The sequence below is a fragment of the Watersipora subatra genome, chromosome 6, assembly GCF_963576615.1.
Source record: "Watersipora subatra chromosome 6, tzWatSuba1.1, whole genome shotgun sequence".
In the NCBI taxonomy this organism is placed as follows: domain Eukaryota; kingdom Metazoa; phylum Bryozoa; class Gymnolaemata; order Cheilostomatida; family Watersiporidae; genus Watersipora; species Watersipora subatra.
The window spans coordinates 13,394,013-13,413,987 of record NC_088713.1 but is presented as its reverse complement, the minus strand read 5'-3'; the positions used below and the strand labels follow the sequence as shown (position 1 = coordinate 13,413,987).

The 19,975-nt window shown below is 30.9% G+C and overlaps 1 protein-coding gene across 1 annotated transcript in view; it reads right to left on the bottom strand.

The window, feature by feature from the left end:
* The window catches only part of LOC137398052 (leucine-rich repeat protein lrrA-like), a 93,988-nt gene that overhangs the window by 38,336 nt on the left and 35,677 nt on the right, over positions 1–19,975 (bottom strand). The window contains exons 9-12 of the mRNA XM_068084153.1: positions 15,641–15,781; positions 11,867–12,007; positions 2,682–2,822; positions 743–883 (exon numbers count right to left, since the gene is read on the bottom strand). Coding sequence (XP_067940254.1) covers positions 743–883; positions 2,682–2,822; positions 11,867–12,007; positions 15,641–15,781 — 564 coding nt within the window. The remainder of the gene's footprint in view (positions 1–742; positions 884–2,681; positions 2,823–11,866; positions 12,008–15,640; positions 15,782–19,975) is intronic.

Genomic DNA, 19,975 nt, shown 5'->3' with positions numbered 1-19,975 from the left:
GTCCAATCATAAAGCTGATATCATGTAGACACCACAACCTAGATTGAGCTTGTTACAGCTGCATGAAAACCAAAAAATCGTTCTTTAGTAGTCCTAATATTCCATAGGACATACCTGTAGATCAAAGAACTAAAATTAGTAAAACATTTGTAGCTGGAATGCATCTGGCATTATTAGTCATTACTAATAGGATATTGCGTCAAAACGACCTAAATAAATAGAACAAAACATCAGGATGTGCTGTATACATAGTTTATATTGACTAAAAGTACACAGATAATTGTAATTGTATGAGCCTACTTAAATTGCACTTTGCTACTTTTGGCAGAAAAAACACTTTGCTGGGCCACCTTATATGGCTTATGATAGCGATATGTTGATTTTAATTTTTTTCATATAAAGATTAAAATTTATAAATGGTGAATTGCAAAAGTGTGAGTGAGTTGAGTTTAAATTTTAGATCATCTGCCTAGCAAAGCCCTGCTTGTCAAGAAAATTATAAAAGAAATAAATGAAATTGTAAGTATATCATGCATGAATATATTCCATTTTAAACTCTTTTTATGTTTTAGATAACTAAGTTGATATATTGACTTACTAAATGTTTATAGTATTGAAAAGTTTAGAAAAATGCAGTAAACTCTACGTAAAATCTCATGAAAAGTCTCACCGGCAAGCAAGCAAACATCCGTCAGCACGAAACTATAACAAGTCGGTCTACAGAGTTTCTATAGAAACTGACCTGAATGGAGCCTTTGTCGGTTCACAAAATTGCAAATCCAGCTTTTCTAATGACATCAGCTTTTCCATACCAACAAGGGAATCAGAATCCACTTTATTACTGCTGATATCCAGCTCTTTAAGATTGGTCAGTGAATCAAAGCTGTAACAAACAGTCATATGCAACCATAATATATGTAATAGCAGTTCAATCAAGCCAGAGTTATGTGCAACTATTATTGATTCTACTTATCATGGATTATATAGCAGGGAATATTGTTGAGAAAAAACATCAAAACAACAACATAGATATAATTAATAAATGCCTCAGGCTAGTAGTTCCTCGTTTAGCATGGTCTTGAAACTTCGAAAGGATGTAAATGATTATAAAAAACAGTATAAATTGGGGATGGTAGCTGAATCACTATTTTCAGGATCAAAGTTGCTGTATATTGAGCAAAACCTTTATGCATTGAATTTGTGCTAAATGCAACTTGTCAAGTATTAAAAAAGTGGTTTTCCCAAATAAGTATCTGTAGGCTAAAATCGACTAGTTTAGAAATGTGGAAAAATAATGAATGTTAGAAGCCATTATTGAAGGTATTGGGCCATAAAAAGCTTGTTTGATTGAAAGCAGCAATCAGAACGCAGCTTTCCAAGCAAACGATGTGAATGTTTTTGTTTTAAAAACTTTATTTTTTGTTTTTGTATGTAATATACATCTGAGTATGGTTCATTTATGTCACTTGTTCATAAATAAACATACATGTACATGTATTTGAGTCAATTGATCAGTTATCATTATGAACCTTAAATTTTTTTTTTAATTCATGTCATATTCTTTGCAAGCATTCTTGCAGCCATCTTAACATAGCCTAAATTGAATTGGAGATCATATATCTCCTTTGCTCGCACATAAAAAACTAGTTGTAGACACGTAAACACTGCACATTGTCAACTTGTATACCTTGTAAACATGCAAACCCCTTAATCTGTTGTTCACACTCTTAAGACTGTAAACAACATATTACCAGTTAACCATTAGGCATTGATTACATATTCTAATCACTTACATACTGTGATCAATGCCTAATGGTACCTCTAAAACAGTTCTTACCTGTTTTAGATGTATCATTAGGCAATGATTCAAATTAAATGGAGTTGATTCCTGGTTTTAGGAACAGTGTTTCCATTGGCTAATTACTCATTTACGTTCATACACGGTGAAGCAACAAGAAAACTAACCATTTTAAAAATACGCTATTGTTACAAACAATAAAGACACCAGCATCGGGGTACCAGAGCATCAAAAATAAATATCGGACTAACAATATAAAACTGAGAAAGGTGACAGCTATCGCCATAATAGCTTAGTCAGAAAAGTTCCAACATAAATTTACATGACTGCTGTAATGGAGTTAAACCGATTTTTTCAAAGGTACTGTAGAACAAAAAACATAACTCGCAGTTTGCTTCTTTATAAAAAACCTCAAATATTATTTGATGCCGGATTTTGATTTGATTTGAATTCGATTTTGATATTTGATTCATTTGTCAGCGAGCGTGCTTTTCAATGCTTTTTGGTTTAACTTTGTTACTTTAATTTGCAAAATAGTTTCTGTAAATTAATCACTAATTTAGTTTCCATTGATTGATGACTCAAGAACTAAAATAATCAGTGTTTAAAATTCACCACTATTCACATTAAAATTTTATGATAGTACCACAGCATCATGAAATATATTCAGAAGAAACAATAATATATTGTTTATAATACTTACGATATGCTGGTTATAATACTTACCTGTATTTGTAGTATTATCTTTAGGGTAATATAAAAATAGCACAATAATAGTTAACTTTTGTTTTCTACTCAGTGCATTTTATGTTCATTGAAGTTTTGCTTGAATAATTAGCATGAAACCTTGTTAGAATGTTTGATCGAGTGTATAGATACTGACCTAAATGGAAGTTTTTTCAGGTCACAAGAATTCAAGTTGAGCTTCTCTAATAACACCAGTTTTTCCATACCGGCAAGCGAATCGAAGTCTAGTTCATTCAAGTTGATATCCAGTTCTTTCAGATTGGTCAACGAGTTAAGGCTGTAACAAATAGGCATATGCAACCATAATATTTGTAACCATAGTCAACTTGGTCAGAGTTTAATTAAACCTGTAATTAACTGACATTTGACTTTCCTAAACTAGTAAGTGAATTGATTACATAACAAACAGTTATAAATAGCCACAATACTGCATTATTCAATAAGAATAAATATTTCTATTTTGTTCATCATTTTAGGTGACATCAACTTGTCAGTGTGTCAAATGTAGAAATATAGAGTTTATTGCAATTAATGTTCAACTATGAAATATTGGTCAATCAATCAAATATGTAAAATAATATGACATATTTGTCAAGTATGGCTACACTTACCATTTACAAAGTAAACTTCTTGTAAACCAAAAGTCAATCCACTGATGATACACATTTTATAATTTTCTAAAACTGTCAGTAAGTCATGCTTATCTTAGTTAAAACATGAGATATCATGTTGTTATGTTATTTTCACACTGAACGTCTAGAGTTGTGAGCCATCGCATCAGTTTATATTATTTAGGATCTATCGAAGAGATGTAATTATAATATCAGTAAAAACACGAAATAGAAACTTCTGAATGCATACTTTTATTTTAATTTAAACTAACAATGAGCTGAGCTTTTAATTTTTATGTAAGTAGAACATAACACAAATGCCTGACTTCATCAACTAGAAAGAGTACTTAGTTACTGTTGCTCAACGAGCTGTCAAATCAGTTGATTCAAAGAAACAACCAAAAACTCTGAATGCAGGCTGATATAACAAAGTTATTTTATCTTAATAATTCATTGGAAGCTGGAAAATGTTGTAAATTGCTATGGAAATCTAATCTGTTGCTATAGCACAAATGTTTTCAAAATTTTTAACATTTAATTGAAAGAAAGTTTATGTAAAAAGTTATTTATGTTTTGTTTTATCTCAAACAGATCGCACAGATAGCAGACATTAGAAATATCCATTGACATTAGAAATATTAATTAATAACAATAATATATAGTGCTTATTGTTTGACACATCATAGAGCAAGTTTTACTAAAAAAAATACAGAATAAGTTTCAAACAAATAAAAACCTATGGTGCAATCTGCAAACATTTTTTTAATTGTACAATGCTTGGCAAAGTTATTGCACAGTTTAGTTCATGGCACAGAAATGTGACAGAAATTTTATTTACAGAGAAAATATAAAAACTTTGAAATTTAGTTATGCGAAGAAAATTTGACCAGTCAATAGAATTCTATGAGTCAATAATGATGTAAACTTATCCACTGCTTGCCATTGTATTATGTTATTGGACTCAAACAACATAGGAAATGGAATATTACATTGTATGTTGTGTTGTTTTCAAAGTCCAGGTTCAGCGGATATAAACATTTTCACAAGCTTAGAATCATATTATATATAAAAAATATATATTTTATTTATAATATAATATGACAATTTTATTGTCAAAGTAAGTAATAAAATATGCATTTCTCTATATACTTCCTTGTATTTGTTGTAAGACACTTGAGAGCTTTACTTACATGTAAGGTAGCCTAAAAGGTAACCATGTAGGTAACTCTCATAAGCATTACCATACAAGCTTGTGTTTTAAACTTCTTGCACAGTATTGAATGTTCAAATACAAAAAACTGTCTAAAACATATTAGATTGCTATGTAGATAAATACTTAGCTTCGACCATGCTGTAACTGACTATATTGCAGTTGGAGACTGGTCCCAGCATAGGGAACCAGTCTATGTTGATTCATTTTGTGATGCACCTTTTTTAAACTCAGTTTATCAGTTTGAAGCTTGTGTTTCAACAATTACATAATTATTGGCATTAAAAAATACAAAAACTATCTACTAATTTTTTACGGCTTACGTAGATGCTTAGCATGCATGTGCGAAATGTGGCTGAAAGTTTGACTTCATCTCCCAAAAAAGTGTATATTCCTAATAGCTACACGTAAACAGTTGAGTTGAGTTTTGCTCCACAAAAAAAACTTTTGAAATTTTATTTGAAGTAGTTCAGTAGTAAAAAGATACCCGATGTGAAACGATGTGCTTTTAAATGAACTAAAAGCGACAATCAACACGCAACTGACCAAGCAATTAACAAAATATGTTGTTTAAAATTGGTTATTGCTGCTTCTTCATATGATTGCACAAAGAAGCACAATGTAATATGTACTGTCTCATGTCAATTGGTTTGTAACATATTTTGGTCACTTGTTAGGTTATTATTATTACATAGCTTTTATATTGCGCTCATAAATTAACTTTTATATAACTAATTCTCAATTGCACATAGAAAACAAGTTTTGGCTCAAAACTCGGGCAAACATATCAATTGGTGCATTTTCTTTTACAAAATATTTTTAAACCTAATTGTCAAATTAAAATATGCCTACAACTTCATATTGATAAACCAGGTTCTCAGTTTGCTTACTTTAAACTGTACTTTAAAGACTCATGTAATATCCTTGTTTTATCTGTTTCTAGCTCTTCACAGCCATTAATGTACAAATTAAGATTTTGGCCTACTGCCAGCGATTTTACTGAAAGTCCCGATTTTTCTTCACTAGGTGTATGCAACTGTTTTACAAGTTTAAACTATCTAGAACAATTTTTTCATGTAATTTATTTTGTCAAAAGATTAACAAACATTGCTGTGCAAAAGATTCAATGTGTATATGATGTGTGCATGGCTAAAGCTACGTGAAGAATTTATCACTATAAAGTAGAGCTGCACCACGATTATAAAAAGTGATCGCGATTAATAACTGGTCTGAACCAGTTAATCTTTGATTAATCTTATACTTAACCTAGCAAAAACCTGCATATTCTAAAACAAATATGACAACTACATATAGAATAATTATATTTTTAACAATTGTTAGCAGTAGTACATGTTATGTACAATGTACATAGGTTAAAATGTAATAATTATTATGAGTATGAAAACTGTTTATGAAAGTCTATGATTAAGTCAGCGAAGAGTTGAGGCAGCACAGTTTATTCACATTATCTGAATAAAAAGATGCCCTCTTCCTACATACAATATTGAATAGCGATATATAGCAAAAAGTGATTGATATAGAGAATAGCGGCTCACAGGGGACAGTAGTGCCAGTAGTCAGTAGTATTAGTTATTGTCTGCGACAGCTGGTGATGATTTTTGTGCGGTAGGATGAGAATTAGTTAAAATATATTTTAATGGTGATGTGCTGTAGTGGTAGGCAAATTCTTTCTGGCATATACTGCCCTTCGCTTTCTTGTTTAGGCTTCCAACAACTTACAGAAATTTGTTACTTAGGGTGGAAGACATTTTGCTACTTTCATTTTCCATTAAGGCGTCAATCTTATATTACTGATATTTTGAAGCTGAAATATGATTGCGATTTTTTTGAAAAATTAAAATACATGTTTAATTTACTTAAGAAAGTTATTAAAAATAAACAAAAACAAACTGTAAGATATTAAATAATACTGAAATAAATTTTGTTGTTATTACCTTGAAACATGTTCAAACAACTAACAACATGGCTGCTAGATCGCATGGGCTTGTGCATTATATTGTATAAACAAGTTTAATGTTAGCGACTCACTGTGTTTTCATAGTCGAGTGCAGAATAATTGTGGTTTAATTTATTGGTAAGAAAGCGTTGCTTGTCATAATATTTATTTGCTAGTAAATTAAATGGTAGTAACCTGCTACGGTAGTATTACTAGCGTATGGTACTAAACAGTACAAAGGAAAGGAACCACACCAAGATCATCGCCTCGGTTGCATTTTAATTGAAGATTAGTTGCTCCAACTCAGTTAATCGTTTATTTCTATTAGTGGCGTTAATCGTTTAATCAACGCGATCATTTTGCAGCTCTACTATAAATCTAAAACGGTTCTAAACCATGTTCTTTACTCATACCAAAGTACTACTTTCACCACTTTTTATTTTCAGCGTAATCACTAAAATGTAATCTAAATTGGCTATAAGGTCATTTTCATAGAAAATCTTTAAATAACCCGGTCATTTTGATATACGTTTTGAAGATCGTTGGTTATTTTGGCAAAAATAACACAATAATAAAATGAAATTACCACGCGATTGCAATAAAAATTGCTTAAATGCACAAACAGTAGTTAAACATAGATTCTGCAAAAATGTGCATGCAGCAGTCAGAGGGTTAACATTTTTATTTGCCATAATATACATGTTCTAATGAAAACACAGTAAATCAGCTTGATGTGACATCTTGTGCAGACTGAATTGCAAGAATATGTTATACTGTTTGACGTTTGGCATACTTCATATCTCTCGGTTTCTCAGTCATATTGTAATGATCAATAGAACACATCACACTGTTTTGGCATTTACTTCTGTCTCTTTAACTTCTCTCCAACAACCATAACTCACAATTTAAAATAACCTTTACCTTTTTCAAATTATGTAGATGAAGACATGTTTGTTTTCATCTACACTGACATAGCTTCAACTTTTTAATAAACTGCAAAAAAGTGTGTATACTTTGTCATAATGTATCGCAAAGCTGATACCATGAAAATGCCAAGACTGCGTTGCAAATTCACCTCGGACAGTTTTTGGGTTATTTTTGCTACTGTCATGAGCCTGTATAGGCAAAAAACTATCTGAGTTATTACAACCAAAACAACCACTATTGTGTCATATTTTGAACTAATGAAGTTCTAAAGAATTCATAGTCTTATTAAGGAAACATTTGTAGCTGAAATAAATCTGACATGGCAGGTCCTTGCAAACAAGACATTGCAATAAAAGAATCTATGTAACACCAAAAACATGATAGGCAATATACCTAATTTACATCGGCTCAACGCATAAATATGTTTTCTATTTGTTTTCAAGTGCAGATACAATAGGATAATTAATCAGCTACTCCTAATCAGAAATGCTTCCTATAAAGTGCACTAATCCCCACTATGCCAATGGTGGCTATACACAAACACGTTGCTCTGCCGTCTGATATAGCGTGTGGTAGCAAAATAAATTACGTATTTGTTTTCCATATTTAATATTAAAAGTTAAGAATGGTGAGTGTAGTTATTTTGGGTGAGTTGAATTTATGTTTTTTATCGCCAGCCTAGTAAAACCTTTGCTTGTGAATATGAACAAGTAATATGTTTAATCATAAAATATGTGATATATAAAAGTAATTAAATATCCATCACCTGAGTTAAAATTGATGTTTACTATTGGGCTGTGTTTAGCTGTATTCACATTCTTTATCATTACCTTTAGTAAATATGGCTTGTTGGATTGAATACAAATGTTACTGCTTCAAATCACCATCAAACTGCCATTAAAACACCTAGGTTATGTGTCTTTAAAACCTTCCCTTGAGTGATATTTTGTTTGAGGTGACGTTCAATTAAAAGGTGCCGCTGTTTATTCTGACTAACCTGTCAATTTTTTTTGAAAAAAATAGAGCCTCTTTCAAAAAGGAATAATAATGCTGCCTACATTTTGCAACATTGAGAAACATTGATGACGTCGACCTGAGCATTTTTGCAGGGGTAATTCTTGGCGAAGCAATGCGTTTATTGTATTCTATGTAAAAACAATATATACAATAATATATTTGGTTGACTCCATATATTAGCATACAAGCAATTTAATTTTAAGTTTATCAATGCTGGAAAAGCTGATAAGAGGTTAACGGTTTTATCGCCTCTAAATAATTCCTAAACTTTTAACATGAAACCTAACTAAACTTTGCTAATTACATCATTTGCTGTGTAAATCTGAATTTTATTTGCTTAGAGTCATTATAGAGGGTTGACATCATAAAAACGGCTTCAATGCATAAATTTTAAGGCCTCAGCTAATCATGAAGAAATTAAACATAGCCTTGAATTATCGTTTATGACATCTGTTTAGTTACGCAGTAATTTACGACGACCATTAATAATCACTGAAAAATCATGTTAACAATGTTAATACATTGTAAATCAATGTTAATACAAGTTTTTAACTTTCCAAAGAAGCTTGCTGAGAAAGAATAGCCAGAACTATCCACCTAGTTAACTTGTTTTATTTTAGTTCTATTCACTCCAAATTTAGGCTGATATAAAACATACACATGTTTATAAAACAAGAACATTACATTGATTTATTAAACTTTTTATTTAGCGATGTGTTAAACCGAGTCTAAAATACAACAACAATCCGTGAACTACATGTATTTTTAAAATACCTTTAGAATTACTGTAGCTGAACAAAACTGAGTCAAATAATAACTTATTAACCATAAAGGCAAAATTTCAAATGAATAATTCAACAGGTTGGTTTCTTATTAAAAACTACAATTTTGCCATCCCAAACTCAGTTAGTGCGTTTATATCAGAAATTTTTACGCAGAGTTTCACAAATGTAAAAAAAATATACAAAAAGTGATTTATTACAGGTTGTCGAATAAATATTTAATATTTTCCAACTATGTATGTTTAGTTTTTAGTTGAGCAGATCATTTTTCATTTTTAAAGACAAAACGACCAGTGAAGTTTTTTACCACAATGGCACACCTTAAGGATAGAGTGTCATAATTCTATTACGCATAAACACATACATGTATATTTTAGTATACAACCAAATTATCTGAAAAAAATGTAATCTTTAGGTTAGTTTCACAGGTCAAAAATCCAATGAAATTTACTTTAAGATTTTGTGGTCAAACCAAAATGAAACCCATAATTACAACTTACACTGTAATGTAAAACGAGAAAACATAATAACAATAAACGAAGTAACAAAAAAGCATTAAAACATGTTTCAGTGGTCAGTTTATTAACCCTTTCACTGCCGTAGACGCATAAATGCGTTTTCATGGGACGACTGCCGTAGACGCATTATTGCGACTTTCCAAGCCATTGCGTAGTTACCTCATTTTATTATTCGTTGACAGCATAACCCACGGTCTTTAAGACTTTTATGAAATTGACAGTGTTGTCTGAAGATTTGTCTATAAAATTAGCCTAAAGTAACGAATCAATTTCAAACTTTTGTTAGAGAATTTCTAATTTAATAACGAACATTTTTTGTGTGAGTTCATTAATTACCACGCGCGAGTCAGAAAACAGGTAATTAGTAATGTTGATGGCATTATAGCCATTTCAGTTTCAAATTTTCGTGATTATACAGATAGTTAAAGCAGCAGCACTGCCTCTGAGAGTAGTGAAAGTAATAATATTGTAAGAGTAAAAAACATGGAAGATCGTTTTAGCTTCGCATCGATCATAGCATCACACAGCTTTATCATCGCACAAAGTATAGATCCGTTGGATTTTAGCATAGCAATGATGGCTGAAATGTTAGCAAATTAAAATATGTAACTAAATTGTTCTGAATAGAGATTGAAATTGGAAAAAAAATACTGTTTACATATCATGAAACAATATCGGCAATTTTCGGTAAAATGGCTGGCACTTGGCAGATACCCAAATTTGTACATGCTCGGCAGTGAAAGGGTTAACAACAGACTGAAATGATAACACTGAAATATACACTGACATATTTGTTTTGGAAAATGACTTTGTATCAAATTTGTGATGAGCAGTCGTTGTTTACAATCGTCTGACAATAATTTGTAGTCCATAATTACTGGCGAAACCAGTCTTAGCCTGGTCAATGCAAATCGGACTGACACAGATTTTCTTTCGATATGATTTGAAACATGAGAAAAGTTTCTTGCCCATTTTACAAACACAGCATTCGCTAAACAGGTGATATGTTACAAAATCAGATCATCCACTTGCTTGGATTTTGTTGCCACATCTGACATAAAAGCTCAGCCTTTGTGGAAAAGATTACATGGTTTTCACTTTTCAATTGATGATTTTGCAAAAACCACGGGCTTGTTCGGAGGGTATGTTTTAGCAAAAGACACCAAAACAAAAAAAATGGATGACCATTTTCAACTTGTAGGCATACTGTATTTTTTATTTTGTAACTATAATCAACAACATTGCATAAAAGGTTGAACTCATTGAAATGTTTGCTAAAGTTTGAGTCATAACCTTTTTCATTGTCCTTAAATTAGCCTGAAAATGTCAAAATAATCTAATTATGCCAAATTGAAGCTTTTTAGCTTGTGCGGTCAACTTCGGCCAGCCACTTTTTTTGTTTTCATCAAATTACATGTAGTATCAAATGCTCAAAAATATATAATTACGCCAAATTGAACCGCTTTAGCCAGATTTGGTTGAATTCACTGTCAAACCTTTTCATTTGCATCAAAATTGGTCTAAAACCCTCAAAATCATCTAATTACTTTGAATTTAGACTTTTTACCAAGTTTGGTAAAATATGGTATGTAACTTTTTCAATTTTGAAATTCGTTTTTTTGCAATCAAAAATAAGTTGGACATAAGTTAATTTATATGTGCAGCTTCTAAGTTATATTTTTATGACAGATGATGAAACAAAAGTTTATAATTTTTGAACAAAAGTATTTGCCAGTTGATTGGTTAGTTGCATTCTGATTGTGGCTTCTTTGAACCTATTCCATACCTTCTGATGTCAACAACTTTTGGCTGGACTAGTTGATATTAGGATACAAACCATTGTTTAGCGGAGCATAACCTTTTGTGCATAAACATTGAGATTACATATTTTGCAAAGAAAAACATAAAATTTTTAAATGCAAGTTTAAATTTTTACAAGTAAGATAAATGCATACTTGACCTTCAAAGCAGTAATACAGAGTCTATCTTAATTACTAAACTCAACGACTGATTGTTGAAACATACATTGTATATGGAAGGAGCCATAAACTTATTTTGAAATTTTCCTTCACCATATGAAACTACACCGGCTGATGGGGGTTTGCTACACTAGAATGAGTCTATTACTACTACATGGTTCGATTGGTATAGGCCAATTATTTATCCAGCAATCCATGTTCCTATTCAAGGTTTTGAGTTTAAACATTCAGCAAGGTTGAAAAAAGGAACTCAGACAAAAAGTATTCCTAAACACGACAAAGCTATGTGAAGGTTTATTTGGATACTATTTCACACCTACCTGAAGGACATTTTGGAGAGGCCACAACATCTCACTTTTAATTTTTGTAGAGATTTTACATATTTAATGACAACAGAACTCGCGGAATCCATTTTACTATAAGAGAGGGTCAGCTCATTCAAGCTGGGCAGGGAAGGAATCCTGTAACAATAAGTTCAACAATATCCAATGATTTCAACTTCTGCATTCAGAGTTATTTGTTCTATGTTGAAATGAACATTTCTAGGAGAATACAATGTATTTGTTTTTTGGTTTTACTAGTGAATCATTCAATCAGGCATATATCAAATAATAACTTACTGAAAAACAATAATCTGATCATATTGAGCATCGTATATCCATAATGAAAAAACTAAATAATTGAACAGCAAATTTAAAGAAAAATGACTTATGTTGCCATAGAAACACCGTACAATAAATGCAGAGTTCGCAGAGGGTAAAAAGTGTGACAAAAAGATGAGTTAAAACTTAATTTTACAAGTACTTTGTATAATCAGAACGTGATAATTAGGTTTTGATAATTTTATATTGTTCGATAGAAAATTAACACTGCATTGTTGGTTTTTTTAACCAGCATTCTTCATTGCTTCTCAGAAGTGAAACTTCTTTGACCTAATAAAAAAACTTTGAACAAAATTAGAAAAAATTTACATTTTTTCCAGTTCAACTAACAAAACTTCATGTTTTAATCATCTGTGCAAGTCACATATTAACCAATATTTTAAGCATGGAGTCAAATATTTGAAAAGAGTGTAGACATGTGAGTTCTACAGTTCTCACAGAACTAAAATCAGTGAAAAAACTGTAGCTACAAACGATCTGCCATGAATGGTCATTGCTAATATGATATTGTGATGAGATGACATAAATAAATACAATAACGTAATGAGGATGGGATCTAAACATATTTTACATTGGCTAAATATACATGTACACAGATAACTGTAATTGTATAAAGGCGCAATTAACTTTATTTGCGTTTGTTATCATGTCTGTGCAGCAAGTAGCGTAGTCTCATGGTGGTTTCACTTTAAGTAAAATCAAGAGTTTAATATTTTAGATGAACTGGTTATTAACCCCTATTAATTAAAAAATAAAAAGAATACAAAATTTTCAGCATTAAGTCTAGACGATTAGAGCATTGTTATGATTTCATGTTATTTTTAACATAAATATTTCAAATAATATATTGGTTAATTTCTTTTATTGGAACAAAATAGCCAAAAAAAAATTTTTCAATTCTGAAAAAAGTTCTAAAATAGTTTAATAAATTTGATGGTCCTATATACATAATCATAAAAGACTCAATGCAAATCTTTGTAAGACCAATGGTCGCCATCAAAAACTTAATTACAAAGTCTAGTGAATTATTTTCTATCACCTCTATTTAGCCTTGAAGAAGTTTACAATCACCATTAAAATCCCCAAATAACCTACTTATATTATACACATTATTTATTTTCATAAGAAGCTGACTGAAAATAAAATAGCCAGGAAGTTAACTTTCCTTGTCTAGTACATGTCTAGTAAACTTGTATTCTTCCAGTTCTAATCGCTACAAATTTAGGCTGATATAGAATGCAAATAAAACCAGTATTTTCTGATAATCTATTAAACAGAGTCTGAATATAATAATAAAAACCTGTGAGGTAGTTTCAAATACATTTAGATTTAGCTGAACCTAAATGAGACTGATTCATGTGTTGACGCTTTTAACCCTTTCGCGGGAGAATTTTCAAAACTAAATCAGACTCCCATGGGCGAATTAATTTTCCAAAAAATCAATTTTTTTTAAAAGGTTCATACAATTTTCTGTGTGTTATTATGTGCATATATCTATGTTTAAAGGTGCATATGTATACATGTATATGTTCATAGGCATATATATATTATAAACAAATAAAAATGTACAACATAAAATATATGTTTTTCATAATAATTGTCTATTTACGAATGATATTTTCGAAAGCATTCTCCTTTACAAAGGCCCACATCACAGTCTTTGCATCATGTACTTATTTGTGTAACAAAGAGATCCCACAAAAATGTACTTCCTGGATTGACAGGCTCAAAAAACTTTTCAAAATACTCTACTGGTTGAGCATCTACTGGAGTAAATACTGGGCCTGTCACTGCTATAAACTGCTGAATTGTAGGAGATTTATCTCTGTTTATGTTGGTCATATTCTTCCAGGCACTGGCATCACTCCTACTCACATCCTCATCATTACTGCTACCAGCCTTTTCATCACTGACACTTCCAGATGTAAAGTCATTACAATCACAATTCAAACCTGATTCACTGTCATCTCTTGCTACTAAATCTAAAAAGTCACTGTCATCTCTGAATCTCTTAGTAATTTCGGTACTAGTACTTGCTTTATTAGAATAATTTCGGGAGGTTCTTTTAGAAGTCGCCATGACGGTAAACTAAAGTCAAACTCTCAAAAAATTTGGTAAATAAAAGCTAAAAGCGAAGCAAGAAAAATAAAAGTTGATAAATTATTTAGAACAATTTTCTAATTTTTTTCGAAAGTTTATTTATTCAACACTGCTAAAAACGATCGTTTTTTTCAACCTTGAAGTCAATTTTTGAGACTAACCGAAACTACTATATCGTAGCTTGCTATTGGTAAAAAAAGTAAACAAAAAACGGCATTTAGCTAACCAGAAACGGCAATAATAAAATACGTTACCGAAACGACAAAAAAGTCGCACTGCCCATTAGCAGCCGTATTGCAAAGCGACAAAAACGTCGCACTGCCCGCGAAAGTTAACAAATACAGAGTGTAATTCACCAGCTTGGTTTCTGATTCAAAGATTTAACCGTTTGACATTTAAAACTTGGGAAAAGAGTTAATAAAAAATTACATAATTTCAAATGAAGAAATTAGAAAATAGAAAAAAGTTATAAGAAGACATGACATTTTTCAAAAAGGTGCAAAAATAAATTGCAACGAATTGAATTGTCAATTTATTAACAGAACATTAAAATGCAACCATTGATTATGCAGAAAAAAAAAGTTTTGGCAAAGATATGTTGTGAAAGTTAATCTAATTTAGTCAAAGTAAACTCAGTCAACGAGTAAACGTCTAAAGTCAACGAATGACAATTTAGCACTTAACTGTTGTGTTTTTGTTGTGTTGTTGGTAATAACAACACCAACATATTTATTTTGGACAATTACTTTCTGTCAAACTGTTTGGGAGTAAATTTATTTTGACATTCGACTAACAATAAAGTACATTGGATATTTACTGCCCATACTAACCCCTACACTGACTGACGTGGTTCAGGTTGGCACAGATTTGCTCCTGATATGGTCATTGCACATACGTGGAACCTGGACATTTTATGTCTCTTGTAAATAAAAAAAAACATTTAGTCACATGTACAGCATGTGCATTTGTGCTAAAAAAAGATTTAACACAGAAACGGTTGTATGGAGTCTATCGTAATTACTGAAGTCAGCAATTGATTCTTTTAACACACTTTGGCAAACCAATAGAAGAACTTAAAAAATGTATATTTAAAAGTTAAAATACGCAGGCTGACATGGGCTTGTTATGCGGGAACAGATATTTTACCATATATACTTGGTTAGAATGCAGTACAGGCGTATTATTCATTTTACAATTTCCTATTTACAAATCTTTAACTTGAACATCTATGTAGAATTGTGCAAACAAGTTAAACAAAAACTCAGACAGTATCGTTTATAAACATGACAAAGAGTTGCAAAAATATATTGGCTTATACTATTTCTGTCTTACCTGAGTGGTGAATTGACAAAGTTGCAATAACCCATGTTGAGTTTCTCCAGTGACTCAAGATTTTCTAGGACAACAGGACTGCCAGATTTCATCTTACTGCGAGAGAGGTCCAGTTCTTTCAAGCTGGGTAGTGAAGCAAGTCTGGAACAAAAACTTTAAAATGACTTAATGACTTCAACTTCTGCATTTAAAGTTACATGTATTTGTTTCATGTTGAAGCAAGTATTTATACGGAATACAACATATTCCGCTTTTTAGTTCTGCAGGTCAACAGTTCAACCAGACAACTATGGAATAATCATAACTGGAAATTAATCATCACATCATATTGAGCAATGTAAATTCAGAATGCCAAAAATAAATATGTGAAGCAGCAAAAATCAAAGCAGAAAGATTTTTATTGCAAATTACAATAGAGGCACAATACCATAATGCAGATGTGGCCTGAGAAAAAAACTGACAAAAACATAAGGGGAAATTTAATTTTACAAAAACTATGCATAATCAGAACTTGACAATTATGTTTTGTTGATTTTGTATTGTTCAATAGAAAATTAACACAAAATTGTTTTTTTTTTCAGCAAGAGTTTTTTTACAGCTTCATAGACGTGTGAGAGATTTGATAGCTATCGAATGAATCTGGAAAAGATTTTGTGATTTTTCATTTTTTTCAGCTAAACTAACAAAACTTTCAAGTTTTAATGAGCTGCACAAGTCGCATATTAGAACTTACTTTAAGGATGGAGTCAAATATTTCCTATATATTTACTTCATATATTTTTCAATGTTTATGACAAGCTGGTCAGAAATCAAGGTTTCTAACGATTACATAACTTTTTGACTATCAAGTTAAATTTATTGCCGAAACTTAAATACATTTTTTTGTAAAAAATTTAATATTTGTTGGAGGTATGCATAATTTTCAATATTATACTGATACCATGATACGCCGATACCATCTAGACGGCAAAACAATGACACAAATTGAGCCAAGACAGTTTTTTGGGTAAATGTTGCTACAACCATGAGCTTGTCAGAAATAAAAGATTCAGCAAAAATATTACAGCTATAAACCAAATAATCACACTTTAGTAATCTTAATTTTTAATGGGAGTTACCAATAGTTCACAGATCTAAAACTAGTAAAACACTTGTAGTTGTAGTCGATCTGACATGTCTGGCCATCCTAATAAAATATTTCAATATAATGACCTGATTAACTGAAGTAACAAAATCAGGATGAGCTCTAGACACTTTCATATAGGCTAAACGTAAACAGATTATTGTATTTGTATGAAACTTGCTTGGGTCTGGCTATGCTTGTTTTGGCGCATCGTATAAGCCATATAATACGGCTTTGCCAAGCCGTATTATATGGCTTGTAGTAGCGAAAGAGCTAACTTACTTGTTTTCTATACAAAATATCAATTTTTATAAATTGTGAGTGTTTTAACTTTTGATGAGCTGCGTTTATGTTTTCCTTCACCTGCCTTGCACAATCCTGCTTGTCAAATTGAACAAGTACATTGTCAAATTATAAGATTTTGATACACACATTTTATTGAAACATCCATCAGCTAAGCTAAATTTAATGTTTACTCTTGGGCTAGGTTTAGCTATATTCACACTCTACCACTACCTTAGTGGAATATTGCTTGTTGAATCGAACAAATGTTTTACTGCTCCAAAGTACCATAAAACCGTAATATGAACACCTTGGTTTTGTATTTTTCAACTCATCTCTCAGGGTGAAGTTTTTTTAGAGGTGAAGGTCAACTAGATGGTGGCTCTGTATATCTCAAAAAAGCTCAACAGACTTTCGGAAAAAAGAAATTTTTCTTTTTGCAAAGTCATTTTTGCCTATATTTGATAGCTTTTTTCTTTATGCTGTCAACCTCAGCGCTTTTGCTTAACTGTTTTCTCATTATTTTTTACAGTGATAATTAATAATTATTTTAATGGTGTGATTTTCAGAGTTTCAAAGACAAAACCCAAAATTTTCAAGTTGGAAAATAGCTTTTGATACACCATACCGATAGCTGCTATTACATGCATGTTGTACGATGATCGTGAAGAGCTTTTCCATCCTTCATCAGACATTTCAAAATGTTTTAATCAATTTATAATCTAAACTGTAAACCGAAGTAAAAAGGATGGATCTGATTTGGCAACTTCAAACCAGGCTCTAGTTTTGACTATCTTAATTATTAAAGTTTTTAGATAGGCGGTCACGAAGACTATGGCAGCAACAACAGCAAATGTAAAAATAGTTATTTGTTATGGATAAATATTATTAGCGTTATGATATTTTTTGAAAATAACGTAATCACCATAACACTAATTGTGTCCAATTTTGGCATAGATTTTTATCTAGTATAATATAGAAGGATGCAATTATCAAATATCTTGTGTCACTTTGTGTCACAAGTGTGTCACTTTCAAAGTTTCAAATAGAATACTCAAAGCTATCAAGTTAGAAAATAAACTTTGATGCACCATACTAATGGGTGCTATAACATGGGTGTAGTGTGTAGTTTTTTGAGAATATTCTGATTGCTCGTCTGAATCTTACGTGTTTTAGTATGATTGTAATCCACATTCTGCACAACAGTTGACACATTGGATCAGATTTAGACCTTAGCAACTTCAAACCATGGTCTAGCTGCGACTATTGTGACATTGATTATTCTCAGATACATGGGCATTAAAACTATGGCAGCAACCACAGAATATCAAAAAATAACTAATTGGTGATGATAAACAATAATAGTATCATTATAACTAAAAAAGATAAGAATGTAAACACTGTAATAATATTTTTCAACTCTTTTGGCAATTTGTGGACTCTTTTCTATTGATCAAATTCTCTTTTGGGTTCTTAGATATCAGAAAAGTAAAATACTAGTGTCACTCCATTTAAAAATGGCACAGTTTTTTTACCTTTTTTTGCGGTGCCATTATAAAGGTGTCATTCAGATAAAGACGTTTTTTATATAAATATAACAATCTAATAAAGGTTTATCTAAATTTACTGATTTGCCAGTTAAACCGTCGGTACATATTTCCATTTGATCACACCAACAGTGAACTACTTTTTTAAGTAATAGATCTAGACTGTTAAATGATTATTTTGATTTGTATTAACTTGATTTTACAGAGTAATCTAGATTTTCATTTATATTAGTACATGACAATGAAATCCAGTCTTTTCAATGCCGCAAAAGTTTATAATTATGGGTTATTTGGTTCTTTGCTGCTAAATAATCCTACTTTTTGTTCTGGAATCCAACCAAAATGTAGTAATAAAAATATTTTTCAGGTGGTCCAATATTTGATTGCTCCCAATTGCTAAATAGGGATGAAACCGTAAAAGCTCAAGTTCAAGTAAAAGCAAAAGTTCAATACCAAATTTTTTGAATCTTCGGCATTGAACCATTAAAAACCTCATTAGAAATCACAATGAACTATTTTACATCACCTCTGTTGAGCTTTGAAGTAATTTAAAGCAAATATTATGCTTACTATTATTTTGTTACTACTATTACGAACATTAGAAGCTTATTATGTTTAATACATAGCTTATTCTCAAGAAGCTGACTGAAAATAAAAGCCAGAAATTTATTTATTGACATTCACAGCTATTGTCAACTAAACTAGTTATATTCAAATTATATTTAGGCTAACAAATTAATGCTAATATAAAATAGGTGAAACAAGTATATCACATTTACCTGCTAAACATAGTTTAAAATCTAATAAAAATACAATTTCAAAAGACCTTTAGATTTAGCTGACACAACACGAGACCGATGCAAGTGAGGAGCTTTCAACATAATGGCGTTATTTTTAACGATTATATCAACAGCTTGGTTGCCTGTACAATGATTTCCCAAGTTGACACTTCAAGCTCAATAACCAATTCTACAAAATAAAATTATTCAAAAAACTACAAAAATATTAAAAAATCATACAAAAGCCAAAATCAAAAATTGATTTTTTGTTGAAAGTTGAACATTTTCAACAAAGTTGAAAATTAAATTAATGTAAATTTATTTTGTTACATTAACGATTACTATTAATGTAACAAAAGAAATCTACATGAATTTGATTTTCAACTTTTAAACTACACACTCAAGTGCAAAAGTTAGCTATGCTAGAGAAAAAAGTCTTGCAAGAGAGATTTCGTTAAACCTAATCCAATTTGTTAAAGTCAATTCAACAGTAATTTAGCATTTCTGTTTTACCCTTTTTCTATTGGTCATATTATTATTTTTTCAACGAATGATGAGCTACAATTTGATTACTACACTTTGCCGGTTTCAGTACTATTCAGAC